General features: G+C 36.8%; 1 protein-coding gene across 9 annotated transcripts in view; it reads left to right on the forward strand.

The window, feature by feature from the left end:
• The first annotated feature begins 339 nt into the window (after positions 1 to 339).
• ABCC13 (multidrug resistance-associated protein 11) overlaps positions 340 to 20,039 on the forward strand; it is a 255,662-nt gene continuing 235,962 nt past the window's right edge. For 8 of the 9 annotated variants that reach the window (XR_016430764.1, XR_016430766.1, XR_016430765.1 and 5 more), the window contains exons 1-6: positions 340 to 402; positions 1,540 to 1,580; positions 1,705 to 1,786; positions 11,085 to 11,255; positions 11,338 to 11,469; positions 12,977 to 13,074. Coding sequence is in view for 6 of the 9 variants with exons in the window: in XM_089998956.1 (XP_089855082.1) it covers positions 364 to 402; positions 1,540 to 1,580; positions 1,705 to 1,786; positions 11,085 to 11,255; positions 11,338 to 11,469; positions 12,977 to 13,074 (563 nt within the window). In the remaining 3 variants the exon portion in view is untranslated. Of the gene's footprint in view, positions 403 to 1,539; positions 1,581 to 1,703; positions 1,787 to 1,877; positions 1,954 to 11,084; positions 11,256 to 11,337; positions 11,470 to 12,976; positions 13,075 to 20,039 lie in introns of those variants that run through there. The other variant, XM_089998959.1, reaches the window with a different exon arrangement.

Below are 20,039 nucleotides of genomic sequence, written 5' to 3' on the forward strand. Positions count from 1 at the left end.
TTTTATTAGAGAGTATGACACGATCAAGTGTAGCCAATATTTTCCCTATATAGAGGGCTTATGTTTGGTACAGTTTGTACCATACTTTATAGCAAGAAGTCATGGGCTTTGTCTGGTCAAACGGACCCCAATCCAAACCTAGTCCTTCGCACGTCCATATCCTACCTGTTGTATGTGAGCGTGGTGATCCATATCCAACCCGTACAAGCAAAAGCACTGGGTCAAAGGGCATTTCAGTCAACTCACAATTTCAACTCCACGTCCGTCATCTTGACCCTGTCCAACGGATAGTTTCGTCATCCTATCGTCTAGATGAATCGCCACTCCTTCGGTTTTGTTGATTTCGCGCGCTGAACTCGCAAGATGCCGTTCCCTGCGTCCATTTGCCCTCGGACTCCCAACGTAAGCAAGAAAAGAGTCCTTCCTTCCTGGAAATCTCTGAGTTATTCTCTTTTCTAGGTTTTTTTCTGATAAAAGTTTTTCGTTTGTTTTCTTTTTCCTTTTCATTCACCATCCTTGCTTATATCTTTCGTCAAAAGTTTCTGATTTTCTTGGTTCTGTTTTTGATGCATAATTGGATACTTGAACATGTTATCGAGGTTCTTGATTTTGGTTAAAACAGTCTAAGGAGAAAGCGTTTATGTTGAACGGATTATGAATTGATGGACTGAAATAGTGGAAACGGTTGCTGTCTGCAAATAGGGAGCTATAGAGGAAGCTATTTCTGCGTTTGTAGGGTTTAGCGGGTTCGTTGTTACGGAACTGTTGGGTTTCGAGATGGTTCTTGTTCCACCAAGTTTGTTTCACCGGAATTTCTACAAGTTGAGTTTGAAAATCTTGTTCCAATTTGTGCTTGGAAGGCTTTTTAGTAGATTATTAAGCAGGAGATTGATTTATGGAGTAATGAAGGTCCTCGAAAAGGGGATCGGAAGAAGATTGGACTTATGTTTGAAACTCGGGCTCGACCTGATTTTTTGGGTGGTTTGATGGTGAATATGTTTTGAAACTTGTGAAGACCGGACATCACTATCAAGCTCACTCACCAACCAAGCACTTCCCTTTCTTTTTACTCTTCTTGCCTTTCCTTCACACATTGAGGGCGTTGAGCCCTATCATAGAGGCTTAATCCCTTTCAAAGTGTTCAGTGCTCGTTGTAGTACTTATTTAAGGAACCACCACCTTGTTTACACTTTTGGATCCTACCCATGAATCAGTAAAGATGTAAATTCTCATGCACTTTTTATTCCACCTTAATTTCCTACTCTGTCAAGTTGTTATGATACTTTCCGCACCATCTAGAAATCAAGGCTGTGTGAATTCTGTCGCTACTGCCACATCTTAGGGTATTTAATAGAGGAAAATTTCTATCATAACGTTAATAATTCTCCAGCAATTGTACAGTTCACATTTGCAATTTGCTTGTGCTTTTGTCTGTAATTTTTCATCTTTTAGCCGTTTTTTTCCTGTAAGCAATGCATTGTATCTCTGTCTAAAACTGCTGTTTACCTGATAATTGCTATGTTCTTTCTTAACTCATAGGTGTGGGATGTAATGGGCTTCTCAACATGCTTTGGAGATATATATCCTTTGCTTTTTGTATGTCACTTGTAATCTTTGCTAGATATTCTAACTTATGTTGGGAGCTAAGATATTTCGCCATGATATAATGCCATCAAAGTTTTTATTTTCCTTGACACATTGCACAGCATTTGGTTTTGGTGGAAATATGTTGACCCTTTTTCTTCTGGCTGTTCTTGTTCTGAGATGCACTCATTTAAAGGATCGGGTATCATCTCTTCTTTTAGACTTTGTGCAGCTCTAATATCTTTTTCTTATTGAGTTTCTAATTCATATAAAGTGTATTGTGTAATGTACAGTAGCTGATTCCATTGTGAGGTTATCTTTACCAGAAAGGCTACTGCTGTAGTTGAACAACTTTCAAGATTTGTTAAGGTGTACTTTCAATTATGAAGGACCTCATGTTCACTATAATTTTTCTTCATAGTGTCTGTTGATGAGGGTTTATTAGTAATATGTTGCTGAGCCAATGTTGAGCTTGCTAGGCTAACCCAATATAAGTCATGAGTCTTCCAAGCCAGCTATAGTGTCAATTTGTATGCAACTTATATACATTCACCATTGCAAACTTTGATTTTAGTATAGTTCTACTTTATGTGAAATCTTGTTCACTTATTTTTTATTTAGGGTAGAATTGGAAAATTATTGGAGCAATTCCTTGCATGCTCAACAAAATAATCTAGAAGCTATTTCGCATGGGTACATATCCACAAGTAACAAAGTAGATCTTATAGTGTTGAACATATCCACAATTCCTTGAAACTGCAACCCATATGAACTAATTTGGGAGCACCCTGTAACCCAACTTACTACTTTAACTTCATAAGCTTTACCAAGTGCCATTGCCAGTAATGAGCCTATCATCTACATAGCGTAGAAGTAACATGTGTATGCATAGAGTAAAGAATGAAAGAACGAAAGGTGATAATAACTTTGTTCAAAGGGGATAAATGTCACAACTGAAACTAAGTTTCTCAAACCAAGCTCAAGGGGCTTTCTTAAGCCCACATAATGTTCACCAAAGTACATAGAGTGTAATGACCCCAAACTGACCCTCAAAAAAATGCAAATTTTTTTTAACGAATAAATGATTTTAAATAATTGCGGAAAGGTAACCCCATGCATCTGAGGCACATTACAGTTTTTATATCCAGCAAACCAACATCCATTCCAAACATAAATTTATTCACCCCATAAATTTAAATTGAATGTAATTAACTCAATAAATCAAATTCCAAGTTCAATAAGTTCCCAAAAACATTAGACTCCTACAACGGTCAGAATCTGGTCCACCAAATTAGAAACCGTCGCTCCCTCCAGCAAGCCGGTCCTGCCATCACTTTGCTCAACTAGTATGAACTTCAATACCTGAAAAAAGATAAAAAAAAGGTAAGAACCAAAGTTCTCGTACGAGACTCTCTCAAAATCCAACAGTAAGAAAAGAGACATATATCAAATCAAACATAAGTTTAAGAGGGCCTTAAAACCCAACTCATGCCTAAAACAAGCTTGCAATATAAACCAAAGTAATTCAGGCAGTCAAAATCATATACTACACAACTCATTGTGGATGCATGAACCAATGCAACTTTCATGAATGACTTTTTTATTTAATTATCAAACATATTTTTTGAATGCATGCCCATACTTAATGCAACACATTTAAGTTTCATCTTGCATAAAACCCGCAGATACTAAAACCGGGTCAAATCTCGATGTCTAAGGTAGTCCTCAGTTTGTACCTTAACCACAAAATTGTATTTTATTAATTGGATCTCACACATGTCTTTCGATCAACATCGAAGAATCGTCACCCTAAATCGGAATATTAGGAATCATCACTAATGTCAGGACGACAAAGGCATCATCACCCTTCGACGCCACTTTCTTGGTATACCAATAACTGCAGCTGAGTTAGACAATACCACCCCCAGGCAAAGTGATGAAAGTTCCTTACAACCGTGGCTAGAAACACTAACCACTCATTGGGTTCTTGGGGTAAACAATGCACACAACGATCAATATCCTCATGGTCTCTCATGACCGTCATCAAAGCATCCCACCATTTCAGAGGATAACCAAGGAAAAACAATTAATTACATTGTTTGGTCTCTTATAACGTTCTTAATTAATTAAGGGTTCTTCATACAAGAACAACATGCAAATCAACATACATTATCTGATCGGGCCTTTACCCCCGTTAATTTTAACAGTGTAATACTTATGCTACATTGAAATTAACTCAGAAGCATTATAAAACAATGTATCAATGCATTTCCAATTCATTATTTTAAGAACAACGCTAGGCTCACATGTGGTTCAACCAAAACCACTATACAATTTAATACACTTAAATAACATCACAATTTAAGTGAACACTAAACTCACATAAACAAGAGAATACTGATTTGCATTCACATTAATTTCACCTGAAACAAACATGCTGATGCATATTCATGACTAAAAATTGAATGCACATTGTAATAAAACTCAGATACCTATCCCAGCCGAAAATAGGATTGATAACATGATTGAAAACCAGATTTTATAACGGACTACGATAAGAGATTTTATAACAGGCTAAGATCAGATTCTATAACATACTAAAACCAGATTTTTTTACTTTAATTAATTCAAACTTACATTATTTTATAAAACTTGGATTTGTATTCAACCTAAAGCCAGATTTAAGCCCACTCTTAAACTCTTAATTTAAAGTTTGTTCAATTAGATTCTAAAATCAGTAGTTTAGTTTAAGATTCAGCCCAAAAGTTAATTTCCTAATGGTAAAAAAAATCAGATTTTTTGTCCAGTTACTTACATTTCAAATTTGTATTAAATCTGAGGCCAGATTTTGAAATCGAACAAAACTCATGTTTTAATAGTCGACTGCAAAATTTACATCACGTTTTAAATGAGACTTCAAGTTCTTGTATTAAATCTAGACCTTTAAGCCTTCAACTATATGTATTTCTGATTTAAAACCTACTCGACTTAAATCTGACATAAAAATACAGATTTAATACTAACCAAAACCAATCAGATTTAATTGAATCAACTAAAAACTCAGATTACTAATAAATTTCCAAACCAGATTTGACCAATCAATGCCGCTTCAGATTTATTAAATTCTGGGCAAAACCGATTTGGATTTGTCAGAAAAACTCAGGTTTTTATCTCTTCAAAATACCAGATTTAATTGGATAAGATAAATTTAGATTTAGTTAAATCTAAAATCAGATTTTATAGCTTAAATTCCAACTTAGATTTAATGCATAAAAATCCAGGTTTGCTTACCCAAACTAAATCTCAGATTTAACGTGTATTTAAATCCTCCCATTTTCACAAATCCAAAACCTAGCGTAAATACTCAATATAAACGAAATTTGAAACATGGCATGAACAACAGTTTAAAGCTTGTCAGGATACGACAAAACACAAAATAAACAATGTGGGCGTGCATCCAAGAATTATTTTAACCTGAATCAAAGCATGCGTAAATCCAGAATATATATACAACTAACTCCAAACGTCAGATCTTATTCATTTAAACAAAACTGGTTCAGGCTAATAAAACCCAAAGAAAATGCAGATAAATAACCAAACTTTACATTAACCAAGGCTATGTAGGACGATAATTTGACCATGCTTAAATAAAATATGTAAATCGTGATATCAAAATCTGCAAAGGTTATATGCTGCTTCTAATAACAGTCGATATGAGTAAGTAAAGAAGATAAATCATATGTGCGTGCATAAAAGAAAAAACATTGATATAGGATAATCCGAGTCTATACAGAATACCCATGGTGTAACGCCCCCAAAATCCCAGACTTGTAACTTTTTAGGAAAATTTCGAAAGTTTTGTAATCAATTATTTTTCAGAGTTTAAAATAGCAGTTCAGCAGAAAAATGGTGTTTGAAATGACAAGTCAACGGACCTTTGGGCACATTACAGGCGAACTTTCCTTTACACCACAGATTTTTAACTCCGTACATTCATTAAGACTAAATAGATTCAAAATGAGGTTTTAGAGTTTCTACGAAAAGGAAAATTTCAAAGAAACCTTTATACCAAAATACAAAAATGTTCTCAAGAGCGAAACGTTAGGAAAATAGTCTCATCTTGATATCATCACGTCATCATGCCATCGCTTGCGGTTCCAACCTAATCATCACCTGTACCCATGAAACAGGTCAAATTGATAAAAATCTGATAGGTGCATAGATATCAAAATTCAGAACAAAACTAACATATACGTTGTCCCTTACGTGATGTGTTATTCAACATAAGTAAAATAAACATGATAACTTTGTTTCAATATTAACTGCCCGGGGGTTTGTTATGCTATGTATTTTGATACCCCGGACAACTAGCTGAGTCCCCTCCTAAGGGGACGACCAATGACAGAGAGAGAATTCCACAGAGACCACTCGGTTAAGGGGATGCATCCATACTTCTACAGAAGTCATTGAGACCTACCACCTAGGATAATTCTTGATAGCTCAGTCCCCTAACTCCGATGACTGGGGACACCGAGTCATTTGCTCGAGGAGTATAATTGTTAACAACCTGTCCATCGGAGTTTTTGTACCATCCCATCCTCTCTTTTGACAGAACCATAACGACAAATGAGTATGTCAGGTTCTATTTTAACTGACGATCCATTCTACATGCTCTAGCCTTTCAAACCAACTCTAGCATCTTGCCTGTGAAAGCGATGATCACCATTTATGTGATTTACTTTTCATCATTGTGCATTTGCATGCTACGAGGTTACCATAAACCTCTCATCCAATCATCATAGTACTAATATACCGCGCATATCTGGTAGTACCCTTACGATGAAAGGGTATCAGTTTCTCAGAAAGAAACCCCAACATCATTTAGAAATTTCAATGTTCCATTTATCACTATTTATGTGGTTTCTTTTTTATCATTTTATATTTGCATGCTACGAGATTACCATAAATCTCTCATCCAATCATCATAGTACTAACATGCTACACATGTCTGATAGTACTGCTATGATGAAAGGAGTATCGGTTTCTAAAAAAGAAACCTTAACTTTGTTTAGAAAATCTCAACGTCCCATGCTCTAGACTGGGGATATCTGAGTCATTTTTGGATATCAAACAAAAGATGGTACATACCTCTTAGGGCTACGCAGGGTTGAGGGAAAGACTTGGTTGCGAATAAGCAACCGCCAGATATTCGTTTTCGCTTTTCAAAATAATGAATATTACAAGCATTGAAATCTCGCATGAAATTCCCTTTTTCTTTAAAGACTTGGCGAGCATGTGCAATTCTGCATCTTTAAATGCAAGCCTAATGCAAGATAGGCTGGAGTACACAAAACTGTGTGCCTTACAAAGTTATTTTTATATGTATATATAATACATATATATCAAAACATAAGTCTCTGCACATTGCAGCGCGATGGTAATGTAAATGACATAAAACAAGACTAGATGTGTGAAACCACACATCGAGCTAAATAAACTGCGTAAGCGATTCACGATATACACAACCGTACATCGACTAAATAAAATGCGTAAGCAGTGCACGATGTACGAAACCGTACATCAGCCAAATAAATATTATAAGCAGTAGCCTGTGCACGTAACAACGCGACGACAAAGTAAATGACATAACGCTAGACTCGATGTGCTAAACCACACATCGAGCTAAATAAACTGCGTAAGTGATACACGATGTACGGAACCGTATATCGGCTAAGTAAATTGCATAAGCATTAGCCTGTGCACGTAACAACACGACGACAAAGTAAATGACATGAATTTAAATGGACAAGAATGCGCAAAAAATATGTATATATATATATACGTATAAGTTAGAAATATTTTGTCATTTGTCCTCGTATGCAACTTTTCTCTACCTTATAGATGGTAAGATTCACTAACGATTCTGAGCGTAGGTTATCAAGGGCTCGTGGTTTGGTGCATGTGCCACGACCATTGCGCCGATGGGGTGCACTAAAAAATATTTCTTTTCGTGTTGCGAAAGAATGATAAAAAAGTTTTAATTTAATATAATAAGCAATGCTCGTGTCGTAAGGGCCAAATCCGAACCCAAACCCAGCTCGAGCCGACGGGACCGAGCTGGGCTTGGAGGAATCGAATTAGACTCGGCGCACACGAGTCGGCTTGGGTTACGAGGCTGACTTGGGTTGTGCTCGGTGATAGCCGAGCTGGGTTTGGCCCCCAAACAAGATAGGACCGTGCCTAGGCTTGGTCCTCCTACTGAGAGAACCGGGCTGGGCTCGTTTCAAACCAAGCTTAGCTTGGTAGGCTGACCCAGGTGAAGTCGACATGGGAGGTCGACAAGGGAGGTGATTGCCTGACAGAAGGGGCGACAGGGGAGCGATCTCAGCCACCCGTTGTCGGTAGTCCCTACCATAGCAGCAACAACCATAGGCTGCTGCTGGAAATCGAGAAGGAAGAGGGTGCGGGGCATCCTCTTTCCTGGCAAGCCAGAGCCACCACCTGCTGGTGGCTCTCGTCAGCAGTCACAAACAGAGAAATGAGAGAGAGAGGCGCATCGCAGACCTGCTTTGAGCACACTAATTTCTTGAAAGTAACAGTACCAGAGGCACGACTCAGCTAGTTAAGGCCAGGAACACATCGCCTGTAGAAGGGATGAGACAACCGGTGCACACCCAGAGGCGGGCCGGTCGTACCCCGATCCCGAAAGCCAACATAATAGGACCAAAATCCTGTGTTGTTATCCCATGCTAATGTATGCAGAGCGTAGGCCTGCCTCAGGCTGGGCGGCCTGCCCGAATCAGAGAAGAAGGGGGAGTGGCCAGGGTGGTCGGTGTCGGTAAGGCACATAGGCCGGTGCGGGTGGCACTTGGTGGTTGCTACCGTCAGCAGGGAAGGGGTCGGATGACATCTTCTGTGAAAAGGGGTGGGGGGGGGGGGGAAGAAGATGAAAGAAAGAGGGAGAGAGAGTGACAAAGGGGCAGGAGGGTGGCGCCCTCTTGCTGACAACAGAGAGAATGAGCGAGGGTGAGAGAGCAACAACTGAACAGGGAGGGGGAGGGAAACAAAAGAGGAAGAAGAAAAAATAGGGACGGGGAGGGAACATACCTGAGGGGGGGAGGAGGTTGCGCCGGCATGACTCAGGCGAGTGTCGGGAGGGTTGGGGTCGTGCACCGACGTGACTCAGGCGAGGGAGGTGGTGTCGCATCGGGGGACTCGGGTTGTGCTCTGGCAAGGTGTAGGGAAGAGCGAGGTGAGTCGGGTGAGGGAGAGTCGGGGAGAGAGAAGCATGAGGGTCTGAGTTGCGTTAAAAAGAAACCCCCCCATGTGGGGGGTTTAAATAGGCTAATCGAGGGGGGGGCGCACCCGAATCCGATCGGATCCAACTTGGATCCAAACCTTTTTTTCTTCTTCCAAAAACACGAGTCTTACACATGGTTCAACAATTAGATTCATATCTCACGATTTCTGAAAACCCATGACATGCATATGCAGACATAATAAACTAGCATGCATGAACAAATCTAATAAACTAACCAGCATGAGCAGATTTAATAAACTAACATGCATGAGTCAACGTCAGCATACCCCCACGATTTTTATAAAAAGACAAACCATGCTTAGCACCAAAAATAATCAAAACGTTAGATAAACATGAAAGCATAAATTTAATTCGAACCCGGGCAACAGAGGAATAAAGTCAGATTTTCTTTTAGACGATTAGCCCAAGTCCAACAAAAACTTGCATATACCCACGACAATTTTCCTCTTTTTTATATTCTAAAGATTCCAATAAGAACACATATATTAAAACAAAATTTCTGTTATAAGATCGTGCTTTCTTTAAACCTTATGCTAAATTTGACCCATGCTACCTTCCTAGCACAACGAATCAAGAGAGGGAACCATACCTTATTGCTATTGATTGATCTCCGAAGAAGAAGAAAAATATGATGATGGAGATGAAGAAGAGGCACAATTCAGCCTGCTCTTGTACCGATCACGCTGCCCTTGCCCTCTCTCTCGTCACCCTTCTCTCTTCCTCTCTATCGCAATCCTCTCTTTCTCTCCTTGTTACCCTCTCTTTTCTTCTTTTAAGAGAGAGGAAAGGAGACCCCTTCCTCTTATAGAGGAAACGTCCCCCTCCCCCCCTCCCCTCTTTTTCTGTAAACCCTTAGGAAAATATGACATTTCCTATTTAGTTCTAAAACTTGTTTATTTTTATAAAACTACCCTCTCTAAAATTCCCTAATTAGCTTCTAAATTTATAATACTTACTTTGGACCTTGGATCTTCTCCACACGGTCCACGACCCACTCTTAAGATCCACGCATATGCTAATCCCCTAAAATACATTTAAATAATATTATTTATTATTTACTACAGAAATTGTTTATAATGTTATTAATTGATTTTTTTTTGCCTGGAAAATTATGAGATATTACATTAAGTCTATCATTTGGGAAAATCAGCAAGTACATAGAGTCTCTCTTGTAAATCTCCATTTAGAAAGACACTACATCATTTACTCCAACGAGAGTTTGAACAATCATCATATGTGCTACAAAGGCAAAGGTCCCAACAAAATCAATTACAATTTGTTGATTATAGTTTTTGGTTACAAATACGATGTTTGCTTTGTTTTACTTTGTATCTCGTAGCAGTCTTTCTAGAAAGAAGCAAAAACAATTGCAATGAATGTATGCTATTAAGTGTAGCTAGTCTTTTTAACATAGGTTGCTGCCCTTCAATTTTTTTAGTCAAATTTATATGATTGAGCTTTAACATCAAAATATCAAAGGCAAAGAAGGATATGAGCAGAGAGACAATCTACATAACAAAGATGTCCAATATCTAAATAAGATGTTTTTTTTCCAATTTTTCATAAAAAGATATAATTTTAGAAAACATGCTAATATTTTCATGGTTGAATGAGCTTTCCAAAGATAGTGCAAGCTAGGAAGGGAAATTTTGTAGTACTTGGGTGTTGGTCAACAAAGAAGTGATAGAAGAAGGTGCATGCAATTATGATGCATATGAGAACAAAGGATAGGACAAACTGTTTGCATTAGAACAAGCTTAGACATAGCCCTAGTACATGAAAAAATTGAGTATCATTTGACATAACATGGGCCTGTTATGAAGAGATCTGAAACAACACTAGTACAAAGGTGTGATGATACACTTGTTGAAGGAATGGGGGAAGGGGTAAACTGATAAAGACTTGTGAAGAGTAATATTAGACATAGAAAATTGAGGAGTGACACAAACTTTAGCTTTAGTTCACAGAGAGTGCATAGATGAGACAAACCATGATATGAAGAGGTGGTTGTGAAGGACTTATTTTTGGCAGATATCAAGGTTAAATAATACAGGTTTTTATTTATTTTTATCTCTCAGTGCACTAGATAATCCTTTTCTTCGTTTACAGGTGGTTCAGACATATGCAGAAATTCAATGCTGTATCGACTAATCATATGTTTCCCTATTTGGTTTTGTAGGTCGCACACACATGTATATTGGGGAAAGTGAAATGGTGTTTACTTAGTTTATCTTGTTTGGAAATTCTTTTGCCTTTGTGTTATATGCTGTTTCTTTTGAAGGAAAATTTTCAAGGCCAAGCTATCAAGTATTGCCAATGGCTTTACAACTGTTCTCAGTTAATTGCATGGGTATTTATCTTTGCCACAATTTGGAAGCTTTTAGAGAATAATGGGTTAAAACTTCTTATGATATTTTTCTTGTGAATTGCAGGTAGCTATTGCGCTGACCGTGGATTCTAGACTATGTTGCCATGTACTTCACAATCGAATTTTGTGTTTTTGGTGCATTGTGAAGCCTTTCATGGAGCTTCCTCAATTTTATGCTGCTTTATGCTCACTGGAGGTATCTTTTAGTTTGTAAGTTTTAGCTCTAAATAATGGTTTATTGGACTATGTATATAGAACCACCTCCTTAAATCATTCTTATTGAAGAAATCTTTGTTAGTTAGGCGTTATTGTCTATGTCACAGGGACATGCTATTTTGGTGGTGTCCCTGGTAACATGACCGGACATACTCAGGCATGATGATACAAACACTAACATGTATAATGTTATTTTGATATTTTTAATAATTTTGAATGACTTTAAATAGTATTTTACTAAAATGCATTTTATGTGCTAAAATATCAAAAAATAGTTTTTTATTGATTAAAAAAATCCATGTCCTCATGTCCTTTTTTCGAACAGTTTTTGAATTTGCATGTTGTACATGCATCACGTGTTGAGTTGTACCTGTGTCTTTGTGACATAGGTTATTGTTATACTTGTACCTGAGGACTCTTTTGTATTCTAGTTAAGTCACCCATTATGGAGGGAAAGTGTGCAATATGTAAGCATTTCCAACCTTGTTTTGTAATCACCCCAAGGATTCCTCCTCAAGTTAAGGTTTTCATGGTATTAGAGTGTCCGCTGGTGTGATCAAGGATTAGTGTCTTATTCTCCAGTCCATTTCAATCTTTAATCCCTTCTTGCTCCATTTTTTGTGTTTGATCTCATTGTCCCATCTTCATACCCTTTATCAGCCCTATTCCCATCTTCTCAGATCTGCTCCTGTAGTGTCCAGTAAGGCTTTCTGCCTGATCCAAATTTGAATCTGAATCTGGATTTTGTGCAGTTGATCCAAATCCGAGTCGCAATCCGAATAAGATCTGATGATGAAAGATTGAATCCGTGCCCAAAATATATGTGGTGATACTGGATTCGATAAAAGAAGACCAAAATCAAGCATTTTACATTTATGTGCAAGCGGATCATATTTGTTTCGAACCCAACATAGATCTGATATAAAACACTGATCGGAAACCAAACATGATACAAATGTGTAAATCTGACCGGACTACTCTTTTGGATCTCTCAAAAGATGACCCAAATGCGTAAATCTGACCGCAATACTCTTTTGGATCTTACTTTAATGATCCATATCCATAATAATGATTTTGTGCCTTATGTCGGAAGGTTCCTTTATTGGTGATCTTCCATGCCTTACTTTTTTTCCTTTTTCTCTGTAGAAAAAAGCCTTACATATGAATTTGCATATTATTTTAAAATCTGGCCACCAAGGTACCATTCTTTTTTGAACATGGTTGGCGTTGCTTCTGTAATTTCTATCATGTTTATGAGATTTGACCATCTTTGGGACAATATTGCCATGTGAAATTGTGGACAGTATTACGTTACTTGCTAGTTGCTGCTATATCCTCTGTTTTCCAGTCTGAAGAACATCTGATTCATGACAGTTTCTACACTATAAAATAGTGTTGCTGTTATATAGTTTTTTCTTGCAATAATGAAGTGAAATTTCATACACTTATATATTTGTTCTAATGTAATGAGAACTTTGTTGTGGCAGGTGCTGTATACATTGAAGTATGGCTGTTCTCTTCTAGCCACAATTGTATTTGTTATCTTTCTGAACATAATTAGAATGGACGATGGCCCTAGAACAAGGTATTGATTCAGCATTTTGTTTTTCAGATTGTTATCTCTTATTTACTGATCTTGTTGTACAGATTGTGCTTTTTCACATCTTATACCGTAATACCTATTATTGATCAAATGTATAGTATATTTGAGAGTGGAGGAATAAAGGAAGCAAGAAATAATGAAGGGTACAATTGAAGGTGAGAGAACGACTAATCTAAAAGTGTGAAGTAGTCTCATTTTAGGTTTATAAAAGAACAACATATGATATCCTATATATTCATACAAAGAAACACAACCTTGGCATAATACAACTGCGAAGGACGAATATGATGAATCTGTCTTTATCTGCATGTTGGAGAAATATCAGTAATGATCAAAGTCAGTAGCAAGTTTAATACAAACCTTTGCTATTGTCTTGTATTTTCTCATGCATAGAAGCAAAGTTTTCAATATGCTAACCATGCGAATAGAAAATAAGTTTCTATCCTCTCAGAAGAAAATTAGCAATCCTCTTCTACTGGGTTGTTTTTATTAGCGTGAGGCTGGATCTGGATCAGGATCCAAATCCATATTGTTTATTATTATTTTTCTTCTTGACCTAAATGCCCCTCCTTAGTATTCTTTGTATCATATGCAAATGGGGGTATTTTCGGTATGTAACTTATCACAGGTTAATATAAAAGAAAAGCAAGAGGCACGATTTCCCATATAGGGATTCGTGTGTTTTCAGCCCCATATGTTGTTTTCTTTTCTCTCTGCAGGGAACTCAGAAACCCTAATTCTAACATGGTATCAGAGCCATGATCCAGAGCAGGATTGGTAAATCTTTGTGACCCTCAAGATCTGATTTTTCTTTGTCCAGGTAATCATCTATTCTCTTCAACTTCTTCTTCTCCTTCAAAGTTTCTTCAAATTGGACCTTTCTTCTCAAATCTGCATTTATTTCCTCTCATTATTCTTGATTCCCATAAATATTACTTGTTTTTTCTTCTCTTAAATTTTTGGGTCACATTCCTCTAAAAAAAAGTGTTTGGATCTTTATCTTCCTAACACGTTACTCTCTCTCAAAACGGCTTGGGTCACATTTTTGTCTAAATAATACAAACAAACTTGTTTGGTATTATTGCTTCCTATTCTATTTCTTTTTAATTGAATCTGATTCCTTTGCATCACACGATATTTGATATTTGACTATGGTGTGATCGCAACCCAACATCGATATCGATATGTTGGTTTGCTGAAAAATATTCTTGGTGATTACTGGTAATCATGGAGTTCTGGTTTAATCTGATCCCGAAAAAAGAAAAAAATTTGTGGCTTATTGTGTGACGTTTTTGCTTGTTATCATTTCCTGCACGTGATTTGTCATGTGATATCATCTTTTTTATTATCATCCGTAGCCGTGGTTTTATCGTTTGTGCTCATGGTTTTATTGTTTCATACTCGTGGTTTATCGTTCGGTCTTGTTTCTTTTCATTTATCTCTCATGGATCCAAATTCTTCTCAAGGATCTATCTCTGCCAATTTTCTTAGTCAATTGATCTCTGAAAATCTCAATAACCCCAACTTCCTTACCGAGAAAAGGCAAATCATTCCTTTTATTAGGAGCCAAGATCTTGTTGGTCACTTAGATGGATCAGTAGCTGCTCCACCTGAGTTTCTTTTGCAGGAAGTTAAAGATGACAAAGGGGCTATCACTGCAACTAGAACAGTTAGTAATCTAGATTACACCATCTGGATGAACCAGGGAAGTGAATAGGTTGCATGCCAAAGAACAGGGATATACAAATTGAGAAAAAAGGTAATGCACTCGTCACCTCATGTCTACTTCGATCCCTAGTATCTGAAGAACATTTATGTATCTTCAAACAGTCAAGAAAGTGTAGGAGGCAGTGGCCGCTGCATATTTAAGATTTTTTTTTTTAAGGAATATTAGCTACCAGATAATATTAGACAATATTACAGAGAAAGTACTATAGGATGAATTATGTTATTTCATCAAAATAGATTGTCGGCACATGTCAAGAAGAAAACTTGAGAAATTTGATCCAATGTTTTAAAACTCAGTGAATCAGCTTGTTGACTTGTCTGACTTGGCCCGGCTCATCCACTTGCTGGGTTAGCCCAGTGAATGGATTTGAGAACCAGCAAAACTAGGTAAGACTCGGCCAAGTCACAGCTTGAGCATAATATTGAGAGAGAGAGAGAGAGAGAGAGAGAGAGAGAGAGAGAGAGAGAGCATCCAAATGCCCTTAAGAAATCACTGGAATTGATATTCTTCCCTAGCATAAACGGCTTGGTTAGTGGAAAAGTAGATAATGATAGAAGGTAATTTTCTGTGGAACAGTTTTAACAATAATGTTAAAACTAATTCTAGAACTAAAAGTTTTTTGTGCTTTTGTGCCATTTTGGAATTTTGTGACTGAAGAAACAAAGATGTAATGAAGAGATAGATTGAGGATGGAAAAAAGTGTTAAAATATGTATATATAAATATGTATATATATATATACATATATTCTTCATTTCTCAATTCAAATACCCGATAGGGGTATTTTTGTAATTCCCTATGTACTTTTTCACTTTTAGGTTTTTCTTTTTATTTTTAATCATTGTAATAGGACCACTAGGGGCCCCACTTTCTAGTTGTTGGGGCCCCAACGGTCATTAATATGACTGTTGAGGCTCCCAACGACTAGAAGGGAGCCCCTATGTTGTCCCTCTCTCTACCTTTTCTCCTCTATAAAAAGAGGGCTCTCCCTCTTGCATTGTAAAGGTTTTTTCAGCCCACTTTTTCTTTTTTGCCTTTAAGGCACTTTACCCCTTAGTGGGTTATTTGCGCCTTGTTTGACTCTTTTAAAGAGTTCGTTGGATCATTGGTGCTTCTGCTATTTTCATTGCATGGTATCAAAGTCATTGGATTTTCTATATTCTTGAAAGATCTTTGGAGCTCTTCATATTCTATCCTTCCCGTCATCAATGGAGCATGAATCAAGAGTTGAGCTCTCCTTCAAACTCGATGGCGCAAACTATCTTATATGGGCATCGGCTATGAAAAATCATCTAAGAGGTAAGAAGTTGTGGGGCTTTATGATGGGCACCACTCTTGAACCCACCTTAAAGCTCACCAAAATTGAAGGAGGCCTTGAGAGAGCTCTAGATGGTGATAACCGCATCGAAGCCATTGATGAGCACCAATCCAAGGTAGAAGATTGGGAAAGTAACCATGCCAAGATTTTGGCATGGTTCATGAACAATGTTGATATTAAAAATTGTGCCAACATTGCTAAATTTAGGAGAGCCAATGAAGAATGGTTCTTCCTTAAGGGTATGTATACTAAAAAAGATCTAGCTAGACAATTTTTTTGACAAGAAAAAAATTAGATCTACAAGATAAGAGGACATGAGTGTCCGTGATTATTTTAGTGCTATAACCCCTCTTTGGGATGAGCTCGCTCTTCTTGAACCCAAATGGGTGGCTTCAGAAGATATTGAGCTTAAAAGAGAACAAATTGAAAAGGAGCATTTCTTTCAATTTTTTCATGGGCTTAGGCCCGAATTTGAACAAGTTAGGGCATCTCTTCTTCATAGAAGTAAAGCCTTACCTATTGAAGATGCTCTTGCCGAAGTATGTCAAGAGGAAACTTGTCTTGGCATAAATCTTAAGAATGGTGAAATTTTAGCCGTTACTAGGCTGGGAACAAATGTTAAAGCTTATAGACCGCCCAATTTTTCAAAAAATAATGGGTATAGAAAGGCGGTGATTTGTCACTATTGTAATGAACCGGGGCATATTAAGCCGGTTTGTCCTAAGCTTAAAGGAAAGGTGGCCGTGGTTGAAGAAAACACTCCAAAGAATGAAGAAAATATCAACGAAGGAGATATCAACGAGACCCTTTGCCAAATTTCTGAAGTCCTCCAACATCTTTTCAAGACTTCTTCAACATCTACTTCTGGAGCCTCCATAGCCTATTCATCATCACCTCCAGGTATGTTGGTAGTAGACTCCGATGCTTCCCTTCATATGACATCTCATAAAAATTCTCTTTCGAATGTTTTTTCCGACCCTATACATCTTTAAAAATTGAAAGTATCAAAACACTTGACTTGAAATCCTCTCAATTTTTTTTTGTCCCTAAAGTAAGAGTTGTTCCGAAAGTCAACTTAAATCTTTTTTTGGTCTCTCAAATTACCGATGAAGCTGATTGGGCAAGGCCATAGGAGGGGCGATCTTTATTACATGGATTTTTTGTCTCTTCCATTAAAGTCATTTTGTAATTTTGTAAATGTCAAAAGTATTAAAGTTTGGCATAAGAGACTTCATCATCCGAATTTTTTAAAGATGTCTCTTTTTCCTTTTTTGGACAATACTTGTAAAGACAAACACATGACTTGTAAAGATTGCATTTTTGGAAAATCTAAAGCTATTCCATTTCCTGAAAGAAATTATGTTTCCACACGACCGTTCGAACTTGTTCATTCTGATGTATGGGGTCCTTCTCGTGTTATATCCAAAGGAGGCTTCTCATATTATGTTGTCTTTGTTGATGATTTTACTCTATTTACATGGATTTACTTCCTAAATCGTAAATCTGAGATTTTCTTTTTTTTTTTTCAAAAAATTTCATGCAATGGTTAAAAATCTTTTTTTAGGAAACCTTTCAATTCTTAGATCTGACTCGGGAGGTGAATACATGTCCAATGATTTTCAAACATTTTTGAAAGAAAATAAATTTTTTCATCGACGTTCTTGTCCAAACACTCCGCAACAAAATGGTCTTGCGGAAAGAAAGCATAAACACATAATAGAGACAACAAGAACTCTATTAGTTTCCAAAAATATTTCAAAATCTTTTTGGGCCGAAACTATTCTGACGTCAACATATTTAATTAATAGAATACTTTCAACTTCTTTGAAAAATATTTCTCCATTTGAAAAGCTTTACAATATGTCTCCCGACTATAAAAGACTAAGAGTTTTTAGATGTAAGTGTTTTGTTCTAACTCACAAGAAGGATAAACTTTCTTGAAGGGAAATTGAATGTATTTTCTTAAGATATGGCGAAAAACAAAAAGGTTACCGCTGCTTTGACTTACTAAATAACAAACTTATATCTCAAAAAATGACACTTTTCTAGAAGAAGAAAATGTTTTTTTGCATAACCTAAATGAAAATATTGATTATTCCTTTTTGTTTGACTTGTTACCTCAAGAAAAATGCATTGATAATCATGTTGAATCTATTGATCCTCCTGAAGTTGTCATTAAAGATCATATCGAACCTCAAAATAATGAGCAACATGATTTACATGAAAATCTAAATGAAAATATAACAAGTCACACACAAGTTTATACTAGAAGAAATGAAAGTAATCGTCCTTCTTTTGAAAAATTCTATCAAAATGAATCGTTAGAAGAATTCTCTCAAAGAAGATCAAATCGTATTTCTAAAATACCTAATAGATTTGTATCTTATGATTCTTTTTCTCCTAATTTTCGAGCTTGTTTGTTAGCTCTTCATTCTTTTCATGAACCATCCCATTATAATGATGCCAAACAATATGCTCATTGGAATGAAGCAATGCAACTTGAACTTAATGTACTTAACAAAGCACAAACTTGGGAAATCATTGATTCTTCTAATAGCAAGAAACCCATTGGATGTAGATGGGTTTTTAAAGTAAAAACTAAAAGTGATGGTTCTTTAGAAAAATTTAAGGCTCGATTAGTAGCCAAAGGATATGCCCAAGAATATGGGGTGGATTATGATGAGACTTTTGCCCCTGTTGCTCTAATGACTAGTCTTCGAACCCTTATTGCAATAACCTCTATTAAAAAACGACTCATTTTTCAACTTGATGTCAAGAATGCCTTTTTAAATGGAGAGCTGGGTGAAAAAGTCTATATGGAATCACCTCCTGGTATGAATTTAAATGGAAAAATCTTGAAATTGAAAAAGGCATTATATGGCCTTAAACAAACCCCCAAAGCTTGGTATGACAAGTTTAGTAATTGATTAATCAAATTGGGTTTTATTTCTTGTTATACTGACACTGCTCTTTTTGTTAAGAAAAAAAGTGACTCCATTGTTATTCTACTTCTGTATGTTAATTATATGATCATCACTGAAAGTGACAAAAATGTAGTAAATGATGTTAAAACTATGCTAAAGAAAACTTTTGATATGTTTGACTTGGGGTTTTTGAGATATTTTTTAGGAATTGAAGTGACATATTCTCCTCGAGGATACATTTTATCTCAAATGAAGTTAGCAGCAAACATCTGTACCAAATCAGGAGTTTCAGATGAAAAGAAAGTTGAAACTCCTAAAGTTATAAACGCAAAGTTGAGACTTAAGGATGATGTTCTTCTTGAGGATCCTACTCCCTATCGACAATTAATTGTGTAACGCCCCAAATTTCAAACTTGCGAATCTTTTCAGAAAAACAGGCAAGAGACTAGAAATATCTCTTTCCTTCAGAGTTTGTTTATGAAATCAACAGAAGATTTTTCTTTTGTTAAATCAGAAGGCAAACTGACAACTTTGGGCACGTTAGCTAAAAGAACCAAAACTCACAAAATTAGGGTATCTTAAGGAAAATCCGTTACAAACCCAAAGCGTCCAGGACGAGAGCTAAGAGCAGGAGGAAGAAGTCCTAAAGCCATCTTACAATCGCGCCATCACCCGTGGTGTACTTAATCATCACCTGTACCCATAGAATGAGTTAGTTTCGCGAAAAACTAGTAGGTGCACAAGAGAGACTACATGAAACTGAATTAAATACATTTAATTCAGTATGTTGAGCAGTTTAAAGCGGATATGCAGTTAAACAGGTAAGCAGTACAACAAGGTAAGCAGTGCAAACAGGTAAGTAGTGCAAACGCGTAAGTAGTGCAAAACGTAGCAAGAACGATTCATTTGATCGTAAGATATGAACTACCACACAACAAACTTGTTCTCGTTTCTAGAACGGGGTCTCTGCATCTAAT

Source organism: Nuphar pumila, chromosome 3 (assembly GCF_984573655.1).
Source record: "Nuphar pumila chromosome 3, dmNupPumi1.hap1.1, whole genome shotgun sequence".
In the NCBI taxonomy this organism is placed as follows: Eukaryota; Viridiplantae; Streptophyta; class Magnoliopsida; order Nymphaeales; family Nymphaeaceae; genus Nuphar; species Nuphar pumila.